The sequence below is a fragment of the Callorhinus ursinus genome, unplaced genomic scaffold (genome assembly GCF_003265705.2).
Source record: "Callorhinus ursinus isolate GAN/ISIS: 27379988/994484 unplaced genomic scaffold, GSC_fseal_2.0 scaffold118, whole genome shotgun sequence".
NCBI lineage: Eukaryota > Metazoa > Chordata > Mammalia > Carnivora > Otariidae > Callorhinus > Callorhinus ursinus.
This window is the reverse complement of record NW_027397180.1, coordinates 765526-789969: the sequence shown is the minus strand read 5'-3', so window position 1 is coordinate 789969 and position 24444 is coordinate 765526. Positions and strand designations below refer to the sequence as shown.

The 24444-nt window shown below is 65.8% G+C and overlaps 1 protein-coding gene across 1 annotated transcript; it reads right to left on the bottom strand.

The window, feature by feature from the left end:
• Window positions 1-1866: 1866 nt before the first annotated feature.
• On the bottom strand, window positions 1867-23461 carry MUC2 (mucin 2, oligomeric mucus/gel-forming). The gene is made up of 48 exons (XM_073889814.1): window positions 23380-23461; window positions 22249-22519; window positions 21561-21675; window positions 21109-21199; window positions 20927-21036; window positions 20611-20821; window positions 20240-20365; window positions 19609-19726; window positions 19298-19436; window positions 19097-19207; window positions 18936-19005; window positions 18695-18832; window positions 18436-18600; window positions 17944-18038; window positions 17523-17649; window positions 17007-17262; window positions 16835-16887; window positions 16611-16711; window positions 16119-16270; window positions 15797-15935; window positions 15392-15502; window positions 15128-15307; window positions 14786-15025; window positions 14246-14402; window positions 13923-14054; window positions 13273-13420; window positions 12974-13017; window positions 11151-12608; window positions 10932-11072; window positions 10000-10305; window positions 9492-9721; window positions 9008-9182; window positions 8324-8571; window positions 7553-7736; window positions 7091-7313; window positions 6303-6481; window positions 5868-5952; window positions 5661-5761; window positions 5539-5570; window positions 4665-4839; window positions 4354-4458; window positions 4152-4192; window positions 3890-4012; window positions 3704-3802; window positions 2950-3078; window positions 2792-2831; window positions 2365-2491; window positions 1867-2264 (listed from the first exon to the last, which is right to left on the bottom strand). The coding sequence occupies exons 1-48, from the start codon at window positions 23453-23455 to the stop codon at window positions 2027-2029; spliced, it is 8115 nt and encodes a 2704-aa protein (XP_073745915.1). The 5' UTR covers window positions 23456-23461; the 3' UTR covers window positions 1867-2026.
• Between the last annotated feature and the right edge of the window lie 983 nt (window positions 23462-24444).

Genomic DNA, 24444 nt, shown 5'->3' with positions numbered 1-24444 from the left:
CCTGGCAATGCTGCTTAAACTGGGGTCTGGGGGCACAGCCTAGAGAAGCAAGCCGGGTGCAGCTGCACCCTCAGCCATCCCTGGTCACCCAGAGCCCCCACCTCACAGCTGCAGAGCCAGGAGGTAGATGAGGACGTTGGCCCAAGGCTGACCCTTTTGCTGACCAGATGCAGGCCATGAACCGCCCCCCATTCTTGTCCTGCAGGTGGTCCCGCCGGTGCTGGGCTGCCTGCCAGAAGGGCACAGCCAGGCGGGGCAGAAGTGACCCACTGCCAGGATGGGCCAGGAGCTCAGCTCCGCATCAACGAAACACACCACACAGTATGAGAATTTCTGGAGCTCAAGGCCCTCGTGGCCCCGGGGGGCACACCTCAGAACAGGTGAGAACCACAGGGTAGGCATGTTGACCCGCTTTACAGAAAGGCTAGTTCTAAAGCACCCAGAACCCCCACTTGGCCACACAGCCGAGTCTGGGAGCCTCCTGCCCCGTGCCCTCAGCAAACCTCCTGCTCTAGGGGGGTCACTTGGCAGCTCCAAGGCCAGCCCAGGCCAACTGACCATCTAGAAAGTCCACAGGTCTCGGCCAGGGACAATGTGGGCTCCTGTGATCACCAGAGGGGGCTGTGCAGGGGCTTTTGCCAGTCCCCCCGTGCCAAGAGGGCACTGGACAGGCCCCCAAGTCCCAGGTCCCTGGATCGTGCTGATGTGCAGACACACCCTGACTGACCATCACAGCCCTCCCTGATGTCAGGTGGGGGCAGGTCAGGGAGGGCTCGGCTGAGGGAGGGCCGAGCCTGCAGCCCAGCTCCTCAGGACACAGTGAATGCAGAGGAAGGGGTGTTCCGGTCCCCCCTGGCGAAGCCCCCCCCCGGTCTCCCAGCATTGCAGAGCCTGCTGCGGGCACCACCCTCCCTGAGAGCCTCCATTTGGTCAAGTGTGAAATGTGGCAGAGACTCACGGGAGAGGACACACTGTGGGCCCCAGGGGACATCGGCACCCTCCCCTTAGGCTTCTGAGGATGCTCGCAGGTAGGATGACTGCACTCAGGGCCCCTCGGCCCAGGGCCCCAGGGCTCCCATGCCCTTGCCAGCTGGTCAGGCTGGGGTCTGCTGCCTCCGAACAGACAACTGGCTCCCCACCCGACCTTGCGAGCTTCAGCTCTGGTCCAGCTGTCTCCCCGGCCACCCGGACGGCCCACCAGCCTGCCATGCTCTGTTGTAAAAGGACCAGAGGCGTCCCTTCCCTAAAATTCCCACTTTGGCGGCTCAGCTCCCACAACAGCTTCACAAATACATGTGGGCAGGTGGCCACATGCCTGCATGCCCGGGCACACGCACATGCACACTCACAGGGCCAGCCTCCCGCCTGGGTCCACAGAGCCAACCAGGACTTCCGCAAGTGGGTCTGAGGGTCTGCTCTGCAGGCACACGGAGCAGCCAGGAAAGACCCAGCCTTTGCAGCCGAAGCTGGCTTGCTGCCCCTGATCCGTGGACCAAGGGTGTTCTTCTTGCCAGCAGAGAGACCCAGGATGAGGCACGTTTCAAACACACACACTGAAGCCACACGTGTACACACACGCGCACACCCAGGTGCACACGCTTGCCCTGAGCTGCTGGGCCTCACCAAGGGGAAAGCCCTGGAAAGACACCTGAGAGCCCTTTTTTGCAAACTCAGATTTGGAAGTCCTCCCAGAAGGGGGCCTCCTGCGCCGTGACACGCCGAGAGCAGGACAGAGCTTCTGGAGGTAGCCTAGGGAAGGTGATCACTGGTCACCCCGGGGGTGCCCTCTCTGGGACTTCTCTGTCCACTCGCCCCACGGTAGCCACCCGGACCCTCGGCACCAACTGAAACACACCAGCACGGCGTCTGCCCAGGTTTATTTTGGAAAGCAAAGACTTGAACAAAGACTCGGAAAATAAATATCCGTAGAAAGGAGGTCCGCTAAGGCGAGGAAGCTCAGCGGGTCAGCGGGAGGGGGGTGTGCAGAGGACGGTTTTGGGGTGGGGGCTGGACGGCGGGGCCCTGCTCAATCCCTCCCCGGGGGCAGGCCCCGGGGGCTGGCGCGCCGGGCACGGGGAGGGAGGCGGTGCGGGGCCCGCGGGAGCTCACACACGGTGTCCTGACACAGGCAGCTCTCGATGTGGGTGTAAGTGTGCCTCAGGGAGCGGCCATCAGGGCAGCTCAGCTGCACCTCTCGCTGGCTGGTGCGCTCCTCCTTACAGCAAGAGCACCAGTGGTCCAGGGCCTGGGCCTCCGCCGAGTACCTGGGGGAGGGCCGCGGTGAGGAGCCGCTCCCTGGGGCGTGGGACCCCCCACCCCCGCTCTGCCACCCCCAGCAGGGCACACGCAGGGCCTGGGACTCACATGACAAAGGTCCCACAGGACCCAGAGCAGGAATTCATTGTGACTTTCTTGGTGCAGCCGGAGTAAGAAATTTCCTTGGTAACGGGGACGGTGGAACAGTGGATCCTGGTCTCGTTGCGAGGGATGCCTGGCAAGAGGGGGTGGAGGCTCTGGGGTGGGGGCTCCACACCTTCAAGGGGCCTACAGGTTCTTCCCTCACGGCTTCTTCTCCCTCCCCAAGCGCGCCTGGCCTCAGCCGCCCCCCAGCAAGCAGGGCACCCCAGGTGATGCCCTCAAATTTAGCATCCAGTGGAGAGTGGCACAGAGGGGACAGGGATCCCAGGACCCCGTGCCCCGCGCCTCTTCCCCTCGAGGGTCCCAGCTGGAGACCCCCTGCCTGGCTGCGCCTTGTGCCCTGGGAGCCTCCCTCCCAGCAGCCTGCACTCACATTTCTTGCAGCATCCACTGGGCATGAGTGTGATGGAGCCCTGGAGGGAAGGAGAATGAGCCTGGGATCCGGGACTGCCCCCTGACGGGGAACACCCCCCTCCTGCCACAGGGTGGGAAGGGACAGGGACTGGCTTGGCCCTGGGGACCCCCACTCACTGGGAGGCAGATGCTGGGGTCAAAGTCAGGGCAGGTGATGTTGGAGACGGAGGAGATGAGCTGGTTGTGGATTTTCACACAGCTGAAGAAGGTGCAATTGTTCGTGGGGTCGTGACTCATGTCCCCGGGCTGCAGGGCACAGGGCAATGTGGTGAGGCCCGGCTGGCGGGCCCAGAGCCACCAGGTGACACCCAGGGGGGGGCCCCGGGACAGCCAGCGGCCTCTAGTCCACAGACACGTCCACATCCTAACCCCCAGCACCTGCAGATGTGACCTTATTTGGAAAAAAGGGTGTTTATAGATGTGATTAAGTTAAAGATCTCAAGAAGAGACCATCCTGGATTACACGGGTGGCCCCAAATCCAATGACCAGTGTCCTTATAGAGAGAGGAGGGGCCACGGGAAGACACGAGGCAGAGAGTGGACAGATGCGGCCACAAACCCAGGGCCGCCTGGAGCCCCAGAAGCTGATGAGGCAGGAAGGTCCCCCAGAGCCTTTGGAGGGAGCATGGCCCTGCAACACCTTGAGCTTGGACTCGGGCTCCACACTGGGAAAGTCAGTCACTCCCGGTGTTCCCAGCCCTAGTCTCTCGTCACTTGTCACGGTCACCCCAGGACCCTTGCACAGCCATGCCCAGCCCTGGGGAGACCCAGCCAGGGGCAGCAGGAGTCGTCCCAGGCCTCGCCCACGGCTCCAGGTCGGCCCCTCCCATGTCAAGAGACAGGATGCGAGCAGGGGGAGCTCCCCGCGCACCTTTAGGATGATGTTCTCCATGCTGGGTCTTTTGATGATGCAGTGGGTCTGCTGACACTTGCCACAGCACTCCCCAGGGACGTCCACCAGCTCAAAGCCCTGCGAGACACGCAGGCTCAGGTTGGCGTGGGAAGGAAAGGAGCCGGGAGACGGGCGAGGGTGGCTCTCGGGGACGGGGTGGCTTACGGGGCTACAGGAGGTATCGCAGTGCACATGGGTGCAGGAGATGATGTTGAGCTGTGAGCTGCTATTCCTGCCGCTGGTGCAGACACAGTCCTGGCACTTGGAGGAATACACTGGGGACCCGGGCTGAGGGCCCAGGGAGGGCGGGTGAGACAGGGCCACCTCCACGCCTCCCGCCCGCCTGCAGGAGGGCTGCCCCCGCCCCCGGCACCCCGCCCAGCCTGAGAGCCTGCCCAGGAACCCCAGCCCTGGGCCCAGGGCTCACCTGGTACTCAGCATTCCCGTGAACGCACACACCCTTGGGCACTGGGAGGAAGAGAATATGGGGACATGGGTCCGGCCGGCCTGCCTGGCCCTGCGACCGACGCCCAGCCACTGGACGGCACAGGCACTCGGGCCCCGGGTGGGCATGCATACCGCGTGGGGCGACCCTGCCCGCGGTTCCCAGACCCCGAGGCCCCACTGACCACAAGAGTAGTGCGGACAGCACTTCCCAGGACTGGTCTTGCTGCTCACTTCGAAGCCCAGCGGGCACCTGGGCGGCAACCCCTCACACAGGCTGGTATTGCACTCTAGGGGGGATGGAGGGGGACAGTGGGAAGGGCGGGGCCTGCGGGCAGCGGCCTCCCCCCCCACACACACCCCCAGCTTGGGTGGACGGCCCAGCCCCCTCAGGCCCCCAAGTCAGAGGCGTCCTGGCACAGCAGGGAGGTGAGAACAGCCCGGGGGCGGCCGGGTGAGCCCCAGGCACCCAGCGCTGCCCGGGGGGCGGCCTTACTGCAGGTTGTGATGTTACAGCACGTGTCCGCGGGGTTGACCTCCATGACCGGGTAGGTGCCGTCCTCCGTGCAGGTGACCGGCTCCTGGCGGCACTCCTTGGGTTGGCAGATGATGCCGCGCCCGCCCTCCAGGCACACGCAGTCCTTGCAGTCAAATTCAAAGTGCTCCCCGAACTGCAGGGAGGAAGTGGGTGGGCAGGGGGTCGCGGCGCCAGCCCCCCTCGGCCACGTGCCAGGGCCGCACCACAGCACGCCGGCACCCAGCCAGGAGGAGGCACCGCAATGGGCGTCGCACCAAGGGTCCCGTGGGAAACCTGTGCCCTCCGCACCTCCCAGCACATGGGGCCACATCGCTGACACCATAGCCACGACCTGCTCCTAGCATTTTGCCTCCACGGGCCCGGCACACAGCAAATGCGCCACTCGTGTGGGGGGTGCACGGAATAGAGCCAAGGAACTGGCCACGGGTGGGAAACACGGACAACACTGCGGTGGCCAGGATGTCATCTCGGGTTTAGAACGGAGCGTCAGGTGACCCATGGGTGGTTGGCATGAAGGGGTGGGCGGATGGGTGGATGGATGGACGGACAGTTGGACAGACAAAGGGACAGATGGATAGTTGGGTGAGTGCATGGATGGGTGGAAGGAAGGAAAGAGAGGGAGTAGGGAAGGCTGGGGGGAGGGAGGAGGGGGGAGGTGGACGGGTGGGTGGGCGCCCGCCCAGGGGACACCCCTGCTGGCTCAGCCTTCCGGGACTTAAATGACATGACTCAGGGTTTGAGACCCCCAGACTCTTGTGTGCAACCCACCCTAGCCCCCCAAATTCCGGGCTTGTGGGTGAACCCCACCCCAGCACCAAGAGGAAGGACCTACCTTTCTAGGCACATCGTCAGGTCCCACACAGCCTGGGAAGGGAGAGAACACAGTCCGTTAGCAGAGCCCGGTGCCGGAGGGCTGGGGTGGGCTCCGCCCAGCGATGAGGGTGGGCAGCATACCACACAAGTCCACACAGACGTCGAATCCTGGGGCGTAGTTCATGGTGCCCTCGGGGCAGAAGCAGCCTTCCACCAGGCCGGTGCTCCTCTGCTTTGGGAGTCTGGGGGTGGGAGGGCATCGTGAGATGGGTGTGCGCACGGGCTGGGGGGCAGGCACGCTGGGACCCGACGCACAGCCTGAGGGGCGAGCCCGCCGTCCCTGCGCACCTTGCGGCGACTAAGCTAGACTCGCAGGAGGGCTCGTTTGCAGGACCACAGGCCCGGTACTCCCTGTGAGGCGGACACGTCATCGCTGCAGGAAGGAGATAGGACTCAGAGGGGCCAGAGTTGGGAGGGAGGAGCCTGTGGGCCCCCTGGCAAGGGACAGGCCTGCCCAGCCACTCCCGCGATGGCTGAGGGTGACGGGCCACCCGGTGCTGCCCGCCTCAGCCCCGCACGCCATCCCTGAGCCCGTAGCCCCAGGCCCCCAGCCCCCCAAGCCCGCCCGCCCTTCTCACCCCAAGGCCCAGGCCTGCTCTCCCTGTTCACCCAGCCCTCCCACCCCGGCGTGGCTTCAGGCCGGGTGCAGCGCCCAGCAGAGCCCAGAGCCCCGATCTGGCCCGCAGGACCACAGGTCTGGGGCAGGGGCAGGCAGGCACGTACAGCAGACCCCATGGGTGTGGTTCCGCCAGTCGATGCAGATGTTCGCCTGGGCACAGATGGTGGCGTAGGTCTGCAGGCTGGCGCACTCCAGGCCTGTGCCAGGCACAAGGCAGCTGTCGAACATGCAGGCTTCGTAGTAGTGCTGGGGGGGTACCAAGGCATGGCACGGGGCAAACAAGCTGTGAGGGAGGGGGCACGGGTCACACTCTGGCCGGCCCTCCCCACCCGCCCAGCACCTCCGCCCAGCTGCCCCCTGGAGCCTGGCTCAGCCCGCATCCCACTGAACGAGCGCCGGTGGGCGGACAGTGGCCAGAGGCGAGGGAGCTCCACGCTCACTGGCTGCCGGGTGCTGGGACGCCCGCCAGCAACCCTGGCGGAGGGCCACCCAGCGTCAACTGGCACACCTCTGGGGACAAGGCCCTCGCTCGCATGGCTGCCAGCTTTGGGGGTGCCTCCCTGACCCAGCCCTGAATGCTAGCTCTGGCCCTGGTCAGCCACTCTCCATAAGGCCCCCAGCTCAGCCGACCCTGCTGCGGCAGGAGAGATCTGCCAGGAAAGGCCCAGGGATATCTGACAAGACAGCTCAGCCCCGTAGACGTCAGGAGCCCCCGCCCTGGGCCCTCTGGGACCCAGCACCTGCCCGTGGCGCCCTGACTTCCCTCTGACACCCCAGCCCTGTGCTCAGCCCCCTGCCTTGGTGCCTCTCTGCAGACAGGGGTGCGGCACAGACAGGGGAGAGGTAGCCGCTCCCCGAGACCCTGCAGTTCGCTACTGAAAGGCAGGGGCACCTGTCTTTCATGAGCTTGCAGAGAGGAGAGGCGCAGTCCTTGTGGGAGGTGGTGTTGCCCCCCAGCGGCGTGACGGTCGGGCCCTTGGTGGTGACTCTGGTTTGGGGACAGTGTGGCTTGGAGGGGTCGTTCACCATCCACTGATCAGCTGCGAACTCACAGCTGGAAACGACCTCCCCACTGGGCAGCACGCAGTCATCCACAGTGTTGTTGGTGCACGTGCCTGTGTTGGGAGGAAGCCCACGTCGTACTCTAGCACCAGGCCCCACAGCCCCCTTCTCCAGCCCAGGTCCCCCGGTGACTGTCAGGCCGGGGCCGAGGGCACAGACCAGGCAGGACTCCCACTGGCCTCTTTCCACGGGGGGCCCCGAGCCAGGGAGCAGAACCTCCGCTGGGCTGGCAGGGGCTCACACCCAGCCTCCCCCCACCCCAAGCCGCCCTCCTCAGGGCCGAGGGGCTCACCACACTGGCCCTTGGTGTTGTTGCCAAACAGGTGGTAGGGCAACCTGATGGAGAAGGAAAGTCCATTGTAGGAGATGAGGGCGCCCAGCTTGGAGATTTCCGCCGTGTAGCTGATGCCGGATTGGTACACGTGCAGCTCATTCTTCGTGTAGGGCAGGGCCACCACCTGCCTGTTGACCTGCACCTGTGGCCGGACACCCGAGGTCAGGAGGGGCCAGTGGGGCAGGCACCGTGGCTGCTCGCCTGGGGCCCAGCCCCAGCCGCCTCAGGAAACAGAGCCTCATAGGTCCAACAGGGGTGAGTCGGGGCAAGCTGAGTCTTCAGAGAACACCTGGGATCACCCCACCCCGGCCTGTTTTCAGGCCTGTGCGTCCAGTGGGGGACCTCTGCCCGGCCCCTGCCCTGGTCCCTTCCCCCACTTCCTGCCCATTCCTTCCCAAGTCTGGGCCAGACTTGTCCTGGCCGGTCCCTGAGGCAGGTCGCGAGGACACTGCGCTCAGAGGCCCCTGGAGTCGCCGGGGGTGCGTGCCGAGGGCAGAGCTCCCCAGGCCACGGGAATCAGCAACCCCACGGGAGTGTGTGCCCAGTGCCTGGGCTCGGGAAGGGCGCTTCTGCCACGGAGTCCTGGGACTAGGGCAGGTGGTGGGAGCCTGAGTGGGGGAGGTCAAGGGCCCCTGGAGGGCCCCTGAGAGAACAGCCCCGGCCCCTGCCGAGTGAGGGAACGGGCACACAGGTGCACCCCGCCTGGGTGTCCTCAACCTTGCCACGCACCTGAACCTTGATGGGCATCATCTGCAGCGTCTTGATCAGCACCTCCTGGGACTCGTAACGCACGATGAGTGTGCGGGGGCAGGACACCTGGTCGTTGACGTCACAGTGGTAGTTGTCGATGTAGACCCCGAAGTCGTCTGGCGTGGAGGTGGCCCTCTCCACCAGCACGTACGTGCAGTTGCCCTGGTAGCTATAGTACAGCCCGTCGAACGTGACGTAGTGTGGGTCCCCCCAGCCAGTGCAGTAGCCTGCAGAGGGAGCTCTGCTGAGCCACACCGAGCCCGGGGCCGGGGGCTGCGCCGGGGGCAGAAGCTGGAGGGAGCCCAGGCACGGGTGGGAACAGCAAGCAGAATCAAGGGGGCGCCGCACATTCCGGTTCCTGGGGCGTGCGAGGCATCCAAGCCCGTTCTGTGGGACGGAGCCTCGCTTTGGAGCCAGAAGGCCCAGATTCCGAGTCCAGCTCTGCTCCTCCAACCCCAGGAGCAGCCTCATTCTGTGCGGGTGGGACTGCGCTCCACCAGGCAAGCCCCGCACCCCCCCCCGCCTGGCCCCCTGCCTGAGATGAGACGCAAGCAGGAAGCCCACCGCAGGCGGCCATCACGTCCAACCAAGTACCTTGGGTCCCGCCGCCCCCCGCCCACAGAAGGGAGAAGGCAGAGGGTCCTGCGGCATCAGAGGACTTACAGTCGCACTCCCAGTGCTGGCAGCAGTCGTGGGGACCCTTGACGAGCACGGGCTGGAGGCCGTTGGAGCAGGTGGGCTTGGGCGGGAGCTCGCACTCCATCTCCACGAGCTCCACCGTGTTGTTGTACTTGCAAATCGCCACGGTGCAGTTACACAGCCACCACGTTTCATTCTCCTTCAGCGGGAAGGGCACAGGGTCAGCGGGGACCAGCCTGGACCCCCCGCCCCTGCTGGAGGCTGGGGCACCAGGCACCCCGTGCAGGAGGCCACTCACTGAGGCAAGGAAGGCGTGGGTGAGAAGTGGGGGGCTCCAGTGGACCCTGCACCCAAGAGGCTGCTTGAAGCCTCAGGGGTGGTGCAGGGCGTAGGGACAGGGGCGTCCTGGATGACCAGCAGAAAGGCAGTGTCTGGGCTCCGGACACCTGGCTGGTGGGTGAGTGTGCTCAGTGCCAAGGGGACAAAAAGTAGCCCACGGCACACTGACCTGTCTGGGAGGATCAAAGTCTGGGCACGCAGGGGGCTTGGTGGTGGCTGGCGTGCTCGATGCTGTGGGCGTGGCTGGTTTGGGTGTTGAAGCGGGTGTCGGCTTGGAAGGGCTGGGTGTTGTGGAGGGTGTGGACGGGCACGACCAGTTGAAAATCTCCATGGTGCAGGACAACGAGCAGTTCACATAATAGCAGGTGTCCCCGTGCGTGCCATTGTACATCATCTCACCTGCGAGGGGAGAGAGACCGGTCCTCCACTGTCCAGACAGGGCTGGCCACCAGGGCATGCAGGCAGGTCCCCATGAGGCCACCAACCCCCCACTTCCCTGATTCATGGCTACAGCAAAGCGGGGCTGACCACAGGGACAGCCACCCACATCCAGCATCCAGCTTCCCAAGTTACCTCCTGGTTTAAACTGACGCCTCACCCCCAACCACTGGGAAAAGCAGAGACCAAAGCCCCACCAGCCTCCGTCGACTGAAAGCCAGAGGGAAAAGCTTGGGTACCTGGTATGTAGTAGGTGTCGTTCAAAACGCAGCAGATGACCTGAGAGGGAGAGATGACTGTGCTCGTGCTTATGGTGAGGTTGGGGGTGGAGATCGGGGTCAGTGTAGGGGTGGGCACATGGGAGGTCGTGGTGCTGGTGGTCTGTGGCCTGGATGGCGTGGGCGGTGTGGAGGTTCCTATGGTGGTCGTTGACACAGTCGTGGGAGTGGGCGTGGAGGGGGCTCCTGGGGTGGGTGAGGGGGGCCCGGTTGTAGTTTTGCTGGTGGGGGTGGTCTTCGAGGAGGTGGGACCAGAGGTCTGCATGCCTGTAAAAAAGAAGGTTTCAGGTGGGAGCTGATAGCATCCACTCATCTGAGAGACCACAGGGGCCCAATGGCAAATGCAGCCACCTCGCAGAAAACCCACTCAAGGTGTGGCACGTGGCATGGAAAGGCCGACGTCCACTTTCCTGGCTCTCAGTCCCAAGGTAGGGCAAGGTGAGCAGGGCCCACCATCCAGTGTTAGGTCCCCAGCGGTGAGGCTGAAGGGGTTGTCACAACACGGTCCGTCTGAGATTATGCTGACCAGCTGCCCTCTGAAGCCCCATGGGGAGGTGCCAGCAGAAGTGGAGGACAGAAGGAAGGTCTCCCAGGGCACCTGACTGGAGCCTCCATTCCCAGCCCTGGCCCCACATGCCACAGTGGGGCCCCCTCCCTGGACTTCTTTGCCCATACTGCCCATCACACAGCCAAGGATTGAGGAACAGGACCTCAGGAAGCGATGCCTGAAGAGACATCTTGTGGGGGGGAGGTGGGGAGCTCTCTGCTCTGCTGCCCACACCTCATGTCGGAGAAGCTGTATGGCCCCCTGGCAGGAAAGCTTGCTCTCCTAGGGTTAGGAGGACTCTGAGCACACCACTAGCAATCACACTAGCTCCGTGGTGCTTATGTACCTGGAGTGCTGGTAGCAGGAGTGGGCGGAGAAGGCGAAGTGCCTCCTGTGGTAGTGCCCTTTGTTTCTGTTGGCGGGGAGGGTGATAGTGTGCTGGATGTCTCCACGATTATTGGGGTGGTGGTCAGAAGCGTGGTTGATTCTGTGAAAAGAGGAAAGATGAACTCAGAGTTTGGAGGAAAGGAGGGCTCAAGTGGCGGTTTTGGCATGGTGGTCTTACCTGCAGGTTCAGTGCCCATGGTAGTGGTGATGGTCGGGGTGCTCGTGGTGGTGGTGGTCGTCGTGGTGGTCAGGGTGGGGGTCGGGGTCTCAGTGCCCGTGGTAGTGCTGATGGTCGGGGTTGGGGTTGTGGTTCCTGTGGTGGTTGTGGTCAAGGTGGTGCTCGGAGTGGTGGTGATGGTGGGGGTCGGAGTTGGTGTGCCCGTGGTGGTGGTAGAAGTGGTGGCGCTCAGAGTGGTGGTGATGGTGGGGGTCGGGGTCTCTGTGCCTGTGGTGGTGGTGATGGGGGGGGTTGGGGTTGGGGTGCCCACGGTGGTGGTGATGGTGGAGGTGGTGGTCAGGGTGGTGGTAGGAGGAGGTTTTGTGATACAGTCGTGAGGCATTATACAGCATTGGACATTGATCTCATAGTTGAGGCAGAAGGGCTGCGGCATGATCCCCCCTGGCTTCTGGTCTTCATTTCTACACACCAACCCAACAGAGAGGTCACACACCACATTTTGCCCAAGTTCTCCGATGGGAATGTTGGGAAACTGCATGGCTCTGCAGGAGATGTTGACTGCCCAGCCTTCTTTACAGACATCCTTAATTGATTCAATGTCTCCACCCGGTTTCGTAAAGCTTGGTTTACCTGAATCCAGCCAGCCTGTCCAGTTGCAGTGAGGCACACAGGGAGAGATTGTTGGCCCTGTGGTGGTTGATCCCGGGGTAGGCATGGTGGTGGTGGTGGTGGTCGGGGGTTCTGGAGTAGGTGTGGACGTCGAGGTGGTCGTGGTGGTCAGAGTAGGTGTTGGGGTCGGGGTCTCTGTGCCTGTGGTGGTGGTGATGGTGGGAGTCGAGGTTGGTGTGCCTGTGGTGGTGGTGGTCGGCGTGGTGGTCGGCATGGTGGTTGGAGTGGTGGTGATGGTGGTGGTCGGCATGGCGGTTGGAGTGGTAGTGATGGTGATGGTTGGTGTGGTAGTTGGAGTGGCGGTCGGCGTGGTGGTCGGCGTGGTGGTTGGAGTGGTGGTGATGGTGGTGGTCGGCGTGGTGGTCGGAGTGGTAGTGACGGTAGTGGTCGGCGTGGTGGTCGGCGTGGTGGTCGGCGTGGTGGTGATGGTGGTGGTTGGTGTGATAGTCGGAGTGGTGGTCGGCATGGTGGTCGGCGTGGTGGTTGGAGTGGTGGTGATGGTGGTGGTCGGCGTGGTAGTCGGAGTGGTAGTGATGGTGGTGGTCGGCGTGGTGGTCGGCGTGGTGGTTGGAGTGGTGGTGATGGTAGTGGTCGGCGTGGTGGTTGGCGTGGTGGTGGTGGTGGTGGTGGTGGTGGTGAGGGGGGTACTGGTGGTGACAGGGATCGTGGTGGAGGGCGGCCGGGAGGTTGAGGTTGTGCAGATGTTGAAGTGTCTCTCCACTGTCCCGTTGGGGCCACAGACCTCCCAGTAGCAGAAGAAGCCGTCCTGGGTGTAGTTGAGAATCTTCCCTGGGGGGCAGGAGGGAAGGCCCAGGTCAACATGGCAGGAGCAAGACAGAGACTCCCAAGAACCCCCCAGGCTCCCCCCTGCTCCAACAAATGCCTGGCCAATTCCCCCTCAGGACTCTACCTCCAGACCCCAAAGGGGCCCCCCATCAGGGCACAGAAGCTGGATGGCAGAGGGGTGACCTCGGCTCCCATCACAAGCGTGGGGAGCCTGCTACAAGCCGGAGCCAGCTCTGAGCCGGGAAAGACCCCTGGGGGGCCACGGGGTTAGGGGAGGATGAGACAGAGCCCCACCCCCAGAATCCAGGGCAGGCAGCCTGGGGGCTCTCCTGGGGGCCACCTCGTGGTCGACGCAGAGGGCAGCTCACCTTCTTCTGGCCAGCAGACAACTTTCGAGGTGTTGGTACACACGCTGTAAAGTAAGTGCAGACTGCAGACTGCAGGACATGCCCCTCCCGGCCTCCCGCCCTCGGCCTCCTGCCCTCCTGTGTCCCAGGCACAGCCCCAGAACCTCTGCCCATGGATGGGAGCTCGTGCCCCCGAGCCCTGGCTCCTGGGCTGTGCGCCTGCCCTTGCGCGCACGTGCACCCATGCATATGCCACTGAGCCGTGTGTGCGTGTGCGTCTGGCCCCCCCCCGGGGCCCCCGGCAGCATGAGCTTAGGTACCAAGACTGGCAGTCCTCGTTGGTGGGAACGGATCCTCCAGGTGGGTAACGAGTGTCCCCGACATAGCAGCCACATTTGCCCGCCGTGACGCACTGCTTCAGGTCCTCATCATAGATGGGCCTGTCCTCCGGGCACCGGGGGTAGCAGCCTGGTGGGCACAGGCCACGGGGCTTGGACCACTGAGGAAGGTCCCACGACCAGCAGACCCCACCCACCCTCCCCACCACGGCAGGTGCTTCTCTCCAGGATGTTCCTCTGGGAAAGGCCAGAGAACAAGAGGACGGGGCCGGGACCCCCCAACTAAGGCCTACACCCCGCCACATGTGGCCAACGGGACAGCCAGCGCCTCCCCGCCCAGCCTCCTGACCCTGCCTCGCTCCCACAGGCTGGGATGCTCCCTCCCCAGAGGTGGCTTACTCCGTCATGCCCCTAGTTCTTGGCTCAAAAGCCCTGAAGAGTCCCCCAGACCTGTGTCCGGGACACACACTGCCTTGTCTTACTCTGCAGTTTCCTGGGTTCTTTCTGGCTCTCTCAGCTCCGTGAACGCACTCTACAGCAAGGTGAGCCTGGCCCACCTGGACCTCAGGTCCCCAGCCCCACGGGGCGTCTCTCGTGGGGTCACCGTCCCTGCGCCCCTGAGGCCTGCTCACCCTCCAGGTAGGACACGGAGATGTTGGAGTGGATGCCGTTGATGGTCCTGCAGGTCTCAAAGCTGCGGTTCCCACAGGGCTCATAGTGCCACTCACACTCGTCCGGGGGGTTGTAGTAGTCACAGAATATGGCTGCAGGGGAGGGGAGGGGTCCGATTCAGAGAGAGGGCCGAGGCCAGGCCGGCACGGCCCCCGAGGAGCAACACTTGGCCCCTGGGGCCAGGGAGGCAGAAAGGAGCCCCCACACACCCATCGCTTTGATGGGTGAGGGCTGCTTCCCCAGCACAGCACAGTCCCCCGCTCCAGGACGGGGGGGCACTCACGGCACAGGTCTGGCGTCCTCCAGAACACACAGGCCCCCTCCTTAGTACACTCCTGAGCGTAGGAGGCCACGGCAGAGCAGAAGCACTCACAGTCCCCGCCTGTGTCGCAAGAGCACGAATCGTGGACGCAGGCCTCGTAGAAGGGCTTGGGGTCCACCTGGGGGAGAAGACTCTGTGTGCCCTGAGCCCCTACTGCCCGCATGGGGCCAGACCTGCCCAGGAGCTCCAGACCCCAGGACAGGGGTTGCCTAGCCCAGCGCTAGCCTCCCGGGGGGTGGGTGGGGGAGGTCCAGAGACAGGTGGGCCAACCCTCCCCGCCACCACCCATGGCCTGGCGCTGCAGGCGTCCTTCCTCCCTCCTCGGAAGGTGCAGGAGGAGGGGGCGAGCCAGGGGTCTCGGGGAAGGCTGGACCTCTCGTCAAAGGACAGAAGGTGGCGCGGAAGCTGCAGGAAAGGTGCCACGTGGTGGCAGCAGGGTGACTCCCTAGTGTGAGCCCACGGCCACGGGCTTCTCACGGGCCCGCCCCCGGCCCGCCGCACCTTGCTGTGGCAGATGCCAAAGACAGAGCTCTTGATGATGCTGCACTGCTTCTCGGCCCAGGAGAGGCGGTGAGGGTTCCGGGCGCATGGATCCGGGGTGACGCTCACGTCCGGACAGGTGGAGGCCTCCTTCCAGCTGTTCCCGAAGTCCAGCTCGCTGCCCACCACCATGTGGTCCCTCGTGGTAAAGTCGTTGCTGGAGCGGTGGTCAAAGTTCCCACACAGCCCGCACACTGTGCCCTGCAGAGACAGCCAGCCGGGGGCTCCGTGAGCGGGCTTGAGGGTGGGGGGCTCGTCCCCTCCCCCAGCAGGAAGGCCAGGCAGGTGAGGGCCGCCACGCACCTTGTAGGACGGGGCCAGCTTGATGAAGATGGTGGTCTTCTTGTCCCAGATGACGATGATGCCGATGCTGGCCTCCACCACCAGGTACTGGCCCACCTCCCGGGTGGTGTAGGCCACGTGGTGGCCCGAGTCCCGCTGGATCACCAGGTGGCGCTTATCCTCCAGCTTCAGCTCCGTCCTCTGCGCCCGGGTGAGAGGCCCTGTCACTAGCCAAGTCCGAGGGTCCCCGAGGGCTCACGTGTCCCCAGGGTCAGCCGCACTCACCCCCAAGAAGATTTTGATGGCCTTGGAGCAAGTGACACCCGTGGTGCCACAGGGAACGTTCTCGGTGATGATGCCGAAGGAGCCCGAGGAGGAGTTCTGGCCACAGTAGTCCTGGGTACCCACAGAGGACATAAGCCAGACCGGCCAGGCCACTGGTGCCCCCGGCCCCACCCCAGCTGGGCTCTGCCCACCCACAGCCCCCCTCTGGTAAGAGGGGTAACCATGCGGCATGGGGTCCCCACACACGAGCCCCTCACTCCCCGCGCAGCATGGGAGGGTCCCAGAACGGGAGGAACCCCCACCCCAGCCCCTTCCCCGGGGCCCCCTCACTGGGCTGGCAGCAGCTCAGGATGTGGTGCGGGGCCACGGGACCGGGGCCGGGCACGCCCACGCCCTGGGCCTCACCTGAGCCGCCACGTAGGAGCAGTGTCCGTCGAAATCGTAGTACTTCCCGTCAAAGGTGATGTAGTGGCCACTCCCGTAGATGGAGCAGGAACTGTAGCACAGCGACTTGGTGCACGTCCAGCGCCCTCTCTGGCAGGTGCTGAGGAGAGTGGGAAGGGGGCCTGGAGGGGCCGCAGGGGCCCAGGTCCTCCCCCGCTGCTCGGGGGGCAGCCTGGCCGAGTTGGCGCCGCGTGGACGTCCCCGCCGGTGGCTCACGAACCACACCTCCACCCCCTCGTCAGGGTGGACGCTCCCGCCAGAGCGCCTGGGGCCGGCCACTCACCACGTGTTGCAGTCCACCTTGATCTTGTCCCCAGGGGCATACAGGTCTGTGTTGTGCACACACGGGCACTCCTCCTCCACAACGCAGCCCCCACGGCCGTCGTCCATCAGCCCTTCCGGGCAAACACAGCCGCTGACACACTCGGTCTGATACTGCAGGTGGCCGGAGAGTAGGCTTCAGGCCCCGAGTGGCCAAGTCAGCCCTTCCCGTGGCTGCCCCCTCTCCTCACACAGCAGACTCCCCCTTTGTCCCTTCCCCACCCGACCCCTGTCCTGTCTCCTCTCTCGGGCTCAGCCCCGGGCCGGGAGACAGGCGAGGGCTGCCAGCCAGGGGTCCCTACACTGGCCCCGAGCCCTCTGGGGGCTGGGCGGGGGGCCCCCAGGGACGGGGAGGGCCAATGAGGCCCGTGCGTGTCAGGACCCGGCATCCAGACCCCAGGGCCAGTGTGGAAGCTGTCCACGCCCTCCCCCGTTGGTGGCCCCCCACACGCACGTGGCCGGCAGCCAGCGTCTGGCAGCTGGTAGGTCGCAAGTTCTGGATGGTCAGCGCTGTCAGGTTGCTGCAGTCAACATGGATCTTTGGGGCCGAGCAGCCTGTGGGACAGAGGGGGGGCCCCTCGGCTCAACGGAAGCTGGGGTGGGGGTGGGGCCGGCAAGGCCGGGGGGGGGGCGGGGGTGCAGGGCAGGAAGCCCTGCGGGGCCGCCGTATCTACTTACTCTGGCCGAGCAGCCTGACCCGCACGCACTGCAGCCTCCCGTTGCGGCAGACGCTGAGGGGAAGAGGGAGGAGGTGAGCGGGCCTGGCTCCCGGGGGCAGGGACGGACACGCCTGTGGCGTGGGGACACGGGGCGGGATGTGGGCCCTCCCCTCCCAGCCCAGGCCACCCACCAGCGTTCCTCCTGCCTCAGCACCACTTCCCCAGCCTCCAGGTAGAGGCCCTGGTGGTAGCAGGAGCACTTGGCCAGTGGCACACAGCGGCCCTTCTCATCCAGGAAGGTGCCGTCTGGGCAGCCGCAGCCGTCCACGGGCACGAAGCCCTGAAGGCAGTGGGCGTTGGCCTCAGAGAGCGAGCGGCAGGTGGGCAGGCAGGTGGTCAGGTTGTACAAGAACACCTGTGAGTTGGGGCAGGAGCCCACATCCTTGTCTGCGGAGAGGGGAGGGGCCCCGCGTGAGGAGCGGAGGGGCGGCCCCCAGGCCCCCCAGCTCCGTCCCCGCTGGCCGTCCCCAAGCCCCCCTCTGTCCAGGACAGGCAGATGCCCGCCCAGCCAAGGGGCCCACGGGAGCCCACGGGAGCCCCTGTCCCACACTGGGAGCCACAAGCCAAGCGGAGCAGAGGGTGGCCGCAGCGGGCTGACCCCTCCCGCCACAGGGCACCCCGGACACCCCAGAGGGGACGGCACTCACTGCAGACTTGCTCCCGCCAGCCCCACAGCATGACGCCCTTGGTGGCGCAGGCACGGGCGTAGGAGGACAGCGCGGCACACATGCAGCCCTCGCTGTTCTGGCAGTTGCACGTGTCATATTTGCACCTCTGGGGGTGAGGGGGACAGGCAGTGAGGGAAGGAAGCGGGCGGCACACCCCCGTGTGCACACACAGACACCCCCGTGCACACCCACCTGCACACAGTGACATCTGTGCACACACACACACAGGCTTACAGCCCTGCAAGGTGCACATACACGCACATACGTGTGCTTGCACAAACAAGCTCAGCAACTTCCAGCAGCAGCCTTGCAGGCAGGGGTCAGGCTCAGCCCGGGGCGCAGAGCACACCTTGCTGGCACGGATCAGGTGGTGAGCAGTGCATGTGCGGGTCCCACCCACCTTGTAATAGTCCGAGGGGTCCACGGCCGCGTGGCACCTGCCAAAGGGGGTCTCTGTCTTCTTCAGCAGGGAACACCAGTGCTCGGCATAGTTGGCTGGAGAAGGGGTCAGAACCTCAGCAGGGGCAGCCCTCTCCAGCACGTCCCCTGAGTCCAGCCGCCTGGCCACCCAGGGCCCTCCAGCCCAGTGCAAGACCACACCCCTCGTAAGGTGGGGCACCCACCGCCTCCCCTCCCTCAACCGACCCTGACGTGAGGGGCAGTATGTCATGGCACCAGACCAGCCCCAGGACGAGGGCCACCACCCAGTGATTAACGAGCGGGCCTGGCCCCTTTGCTGTGTCGCTTGGCGGGCTGCCACTGTGGGCCACCATAAACCAGCCACGTGGCAGAAAGCCTCAGGTGGATGGGCTGGCCACCCGGCCTCACCCGCCCCCACCTACCCACCACGTCCCCCTGGGAGCCCCATGTGCCCCACGAAGCCGAGCCTCACCGCTCTCGATGTTGAGGGAGCAGGGGTGGTCCAGCCAGTTCAGCTTGTCATGGCAGCTCGACCGGGCCTTCCAGGTGTTGGCGAAGCCAGCCCCCGTGGCCTCCACCAGCCCGCCCGCTGTGTTAAAGTCATCCCCTTCCAGGCCGTTGAAGTTCCCGCAGAGACCTGAGGGGCCAGCACAGGGTTGGGGAGGGACAGGGCTCTGGGGGGCAGGCCCTGAGCAGGGCCTCTGTGGGGGCTAGCCAAGGGCACCACTCACCCTGCACGCGCCCCTGGGCAGCCTGGTCCAGCGTCACGAAGAGCTGCATGACGGGCACGAGCTGGACCTGCAGCCTGAGGCCGAAGGCGGTGCTCACCATGAGATGGTAGGAGGACGGTTGGAAGATGGAGAAGCTGGCTGCAAGGCAGGGGGGTCCTGGCTGGTCAGCAGGGGCTCTCGAGCTGTGGGGGCCACTCTCCCGCCAGCAGACCCTGCTGGGTGCTCCGGGGGCGGGACTCACCCGTCACGTGGGGCAGGTTCACCTGCAGCTCATTCAGCAGGACGCTGCCGTCCGACTTGAAGGCCACCACCTGCGGGAGGGGCAGAGGGGACGGCCGGGCTGAGAAGGGCCTCGGGGGCCCCGGGGTGCGGGGCAGGGAGGGTTGGGGCGGGGGCACCCACGTTCTTCCTGCTGTCGGCCAGCAGCACCACCGTCTTCAGGCAGGTCTGCTGGTCCGTGGAGCCGCAGGGGGCCAGCTCGCCCAGGAGGGCATAGGAGTCTTTGTGGTCGCCCTGCGGGGGATGGGGCAGTGGCAGTGACCGACCCGGAGCCTGACACGGGGCCAGGCCCCCGCTCAGCCCGCACACCGCCCGGCCAGCTACCTTGATCAGCACATAGTAGCAGTCCCCGTGGAAGGTGTACTTCTTCCCATCAAAGGTGGTGATGTGGGAGCCGCCCTCCAGGGCACAGGTGCCTGGGCACGCCAGGTCTTCGCACACCCAGCGGCCGGCGGTGCAGATGCTGTGGGCGATGAGGCATGACATGAGGCTCAGCCGCCCCCCAGCCCTGCCCACTGGCCCTGCTCCCCCCCAGCCCACCAGCCCCCAGCCCTGCCCCCCAGCCCTGCTCCCCCCTGCCCACCCCGCCAGCCCTCCCACCAGCCCTGCCCCCCAGCCCTGGGCCCCCGACCCACCACTCCTCGCAGTCGCTGCTAATGCGCTGGCCAGGTGAGTGCAGGTGCCCGTGGAGCTTGCAGTGGCACTGGCTCACGGGGACGCAGCCGAGGCCTGCGATGTCATCATACACGGTGCCTGGATGGTGCGGGACACGACGTTACAGCCAGCCGGCCTCAGAAAGCCCAGAATCCCCACAGCGGGGCTCCCACTGGCGGGGCCACAGCCCCGGGCCGGCGTGCGGAAAGTGGGGCGAGCCCCGAGGTGGGGTCACGGGCCAGGCCTTCCCCGCCCCCCCCACAGGTACCTCTGCTTCGGTGCCCCCCCCCCCCATGCCAGGGGAGCCTGGCCTCCGGACCACCTTCCTAGGGGCCTCCAGGCTCCGTGAGTGGGGCAGCAGGATGTGTGCCCACGGGGTGATGACCAGGAAGGAGTCCCCCCATCCAGACCCCCCAAAGCCACCACTGTGTGTGTTTGGGGGGAGGGGGTCTTCGGCATTTGCCAGGGGAGGAGGCACCACACCTCACTTCCGCCCCTGTCGCTGCCCCCACCACCTGCACGGCTGCCCCCTGGTCCCAGGGCACGCTGGCCTAGGGGGCCACATCGGGGCAGCGCCCCCACCCCTTGCCCTGCGGCCTCCACAGCACACACCTTCCGGGCAGAAACAGCCGTCCATGCGGTGCTCCTCACACAGGCTGCTGACCTCCGGGTGTGAGCAGGTGTCCATGCAGGGCGAGCCGCTCTCCAGGTAAACCATGTTCCCGGGGCAGCTCTTGGCTAGGAGGGCAAAGGCAGGCCCCTGAGTGGGGAGGGGAGTGCAGCGGGCAGGGGAGCGGGGCACCGGCTCGGCCGACTGCTGCCTCACACGCCTCCACCTGGGCCGCCCCGCCGCCTGGTGGGCACAGACGCGGCTCCTCCCGGACCAGGGCGCTGGGCTGCCCTGCCCCCCAGACGGCGCCCCCAGCCTTGGGGCCCCAAGGGTGCCTGCCGCCCCACCATCCCGGCGGCTCTGTGGCGCTTACGGCAGAGCTCGGCGGTCCTCCAGTTGCGGGGCTGCCCGCCTGCATGGGAGCACTGGCGGGAGAACTCAGCGAGGGTGCTGCAGATGCAGGAGGAGCCCGCCAGGCACCCGCAGCGGTCCTGCACGCACGCCTGCACGTAGGGCCCCAGCGGCACAAGGCCCATGCAGTCGTCGAAGGCCGCGGCTGTCAGCAGCTTCTCGCACTCAGCGCGCTGCAGACACACAGGAGCAGGAACAAGGTGAGGGCTTCCCGCGCCCACCCCTCCTCCGTGTCGTGCCTAGAACGCCCGCACCCGGGAACTCGGGCCGCGACTCACGTGCTCAGAGCAGGACTCCAGGGCCGGCGACTCCTCAGGGTCATCGCACTCCACCTCGGGCTTGTGGATCTTCTGCATGTTCCCAAACTCGAGGGCACTGAAGAGCACGCCTGGGGGCACAGCCCGTCAGCGGGGGGCGCCCAGAGCCCGCACAGCCCCCCCGCCCCCGGGGAGGCCCTCACCCTCAGACAGGAACTCGGAGTAGGTCTGCAGGCCATTGTAGTCCCCACAGAGGCCACACGTGTGTTTCCGGAACTTACTGTCCAGTTCTAGCTGTTGGCGGAAAAGGAGGCAGGTGAGGGGCTGGGGGCCGGCTGGACCCCAGGCCGCGGCAGCCGGATGAGCCTCCCGTGGCCAGGTCAGCCTCAGCAGCTCCTCCAAGTGACATCCACCGGAGAGCTGGAGTCAGGCCAGGGTGTCCTGGCACCGGGGGTCACTGAGGACCAGGAGGGGCTTGGGACAGGGGGAGGGCCAGCCCAGCTCCCCAGGCCCCGAGGGTCCCCTCCCTGGGTGGGCTGCTCGGCCCCACCTCTGCTCCTCCACAGCGCGCCCCCCCATGGCCGAACCCCTCGGGACAAGGCTCAGACCTGGTGGAGGCACCCTGGCCCCAGGCCCATGGTGGGGCTGCACGCACCATGAGTGAGTCCTCCCGGTTCCACATGAGGGTAAGTCCAGCGCGGGAGTAGACCTTGGTGTAGGTGTTGCTCTTCTCAATGAGCAGCCCAGAGCTGTAGTGCAGGGTGCTGACCCTGGGGCAGGGGCGCCGGGCCAGGGTCACACGCCAGCCGACACATGGCCACCCACCGCAGCAGGCCCGCCACCATCCCCTGCCCGAGGCTGCACGTCGGGTGGGTGGGGCGGCCTCAGCTCCCAGCCAGCCGTGTGGGGACCACAGACGGCGTGGTGGGCCATGGCAGGACAGCCCCTGTCCACCCCCTGCCTGCCTGTCTCTCCGGCCCTGCCCCTCCTCAGGGCCCTGTCCTCAGAGCCGGGCTCTGCCCCACCGCCTGACCCAGGCTGGCCCAGGTGCTAGCTCGCCCCAAGTCTGTACCCACACCTCCGAGACCGGGCGAGACAAAGGACGGACCCTGCTGGAGCCTGGGCAGGAATGCAGCTTAGAGCCCCATTGCTCCAGAGACAATGGGGGACAATTGCCTGGGAGCGGGAGGGGCTCCCACGGGCTCCCCCCTCTGTAACTAGAGCCTGGGTAACAGGGGGGGCCTCCTCACTCGGAGGGCAGAGGGCAGAGGGTGGATGCTGCCTGGGGCCCCCAGGGGAGGGGCGGGGAGCCCTCGCGCCCGCCGCCACCCAGCCACACTCACGTGGCCCCGTTGACCACAGTCAGATGGCGGGCGAGGTAGATGGTGTCGTCCCCGATGTTCAGCAGGATGTGCTCGAGCTGGGGGTGCCCCCCGGTGCTGCCCGAGCCCCGCTTCAGGTGCACTGCGAACTCCTTGTAGGAGTGCCTGCAGTCGGACGCGAAGTTGTAGTCACACAGGCCCGGGAAGCGGAAGACGTCCCCGTCGAAGGTCTTGTAGTGGAAGTTGCCCCAAGTGCTGCAGACCCTGTGGCCATGGTTCCGGGTCCTGCCCTCTGGGGGAGCAGGGGCACGCAGGGGTGAGCAGCCTGCGCTGCCCCCCGGAGGCCTGTCCCGAGGCCCCGCCCTGCAGCCGCCCTCCGAGCACCCTCCGTGAGGCCATCCTGTCAGAGTGGCCCCTGCCGGACCTTGGTCACCCTGCCTGGGGGTCTCAGCCCCCCAAAAGGACATCTCCAGCTGCCACACCCTCGCGCCCCAGCCTGGCACGGGATGCAGCCATCTGCCAGGCGGGCAGCGGGGGCAGAGGGGCTTTCCAGACCCCCGGGCACCCTCTCCACCCGGCCCAGTGTCCCCCACCCTGTCACTGCCAGAATCCGTGTACCCCCCTGCTGCTCTCACAGCCCCTAATCCAGCAGGACTGCGTCCCTGCACCCTCAGACGGTGCCCACGTCGTGTCCAAACATTTGAGGCCAGCTCCCCTCCAGTGGCTTTGTCACCCAACCCACATGGGATGGAGATGTCCCCAACTAACATGACCAGTCTTTTCTGGAATGACCCCTTCATCACGTGCCAAACCCTCTGCGGAAGGGCCATCTTGGCCTTGGCCCTCCGAGGGTCCCTGACAGCCAGCCCCTCCTGGCTGCCCCTACCTGCCCCACACACCCCCTGGACAAAGGCCCAGCGCAGGGGTTTCCACCAGGTACCACCTCCCGAGCCCAGGAGATCACCTTCAAAGGGATGGTGTGAACCCAAGACCACCTGCCCTCCTTCCTTTCCTCCACCCAAAGTCAGCAGGGCTTGGGGGCAGGATGCCCGACCCAAGCGGTACACCCCCAAAGGCTGGGCAGAGGAGGGTCACCTACTCCCAGGTAGAACCTCTGCTCTGGGCCGCCCCGGCCTTCCTGCTGCCTCTCACCTCTCTGGAGCTCTGCACCCCCAGAGGAGCTCAGGGCCAGACAGACGGCCACCAGGCAGGCTAGCGGCAGCCCCATGGTGGCTCAGAAGGGCGGCAGGGAGAGCAACTGGGGCAGGGGTCCAGGCCTTATATGGCCCCGAGGGCCGGCAGAGGCGGGGAGAGCAGGGGAGGGGCGAGGGGTGGGTGGGGCGTTTGCCAGGTTATCAAGAAAACAGCTGTGGGGGCTCCCGGGGTGCCACCTGGGAAATATTGATTCAAGTTATCTGCGGTTTATCTTTTTATTGAGCCCTCAGTAAAGCTAGCCCTCCTCAGGATGCCTCAGCACCAGTGACCCCAGTTCCAACACACGCCCTCCCAGCTGCGAGCAGGACTGGGCCCAGCGGGGGGGTCCTACACCACCACACCCTGGCAGGCGCATGCCCTTCCCGGCCCCAGCCCACCCTGCCCAGCGTCCCCGCAGAGCCAGGCCTGAACGAGGCGCTTCCCCACGGGGGGCTCCCAGACAGGACCCCTGCCCCGTGTTTGCTCCCACTCTGACCCCCCAGCCTCCCCTACCACGGGCCCGAGGCCCCCAAGCCAGGGAACGTGTGGGCTCCTGGGAGGTCCAGGGGCCGCCCCATCTCGGTGTGCACTCTGCTCCTGGGCCCGTTTCGGCTGGCAGCTCCACGTCCGGCCCCCAGCTCCGGCACACCCTCCAATCCCCTCGTGTTCCCAGGCTGAGCCAGTCTCTGGAGTTACCTGTAATTGGAACTTGGGAGCCCAGCCCACGGGCGCCTAACTGAAACACATCCTCTGGGGCATAGGGGGCCTGGCTGGAGGCTGGGAGTGGACGGCCCTGAGGGGACCGTGGCCCAGAGGCAGCCCCAGGCTGGCGGCCTCCCCTGCAGGTCCAGAGCTTCCTCTTCTGGGAAGTACAGAGAGAACCGAGTGGGCCCGGACTCCACAAATTATATAATCTAGTGTCCCCAATCTTTAGGGCAAGTGGGGAGAGACTCATGTCAACAATCACTGAGACTCTGGATGAGATGGACGCCCTCGGATGGGGGCATGGGACACGCTGTTTGC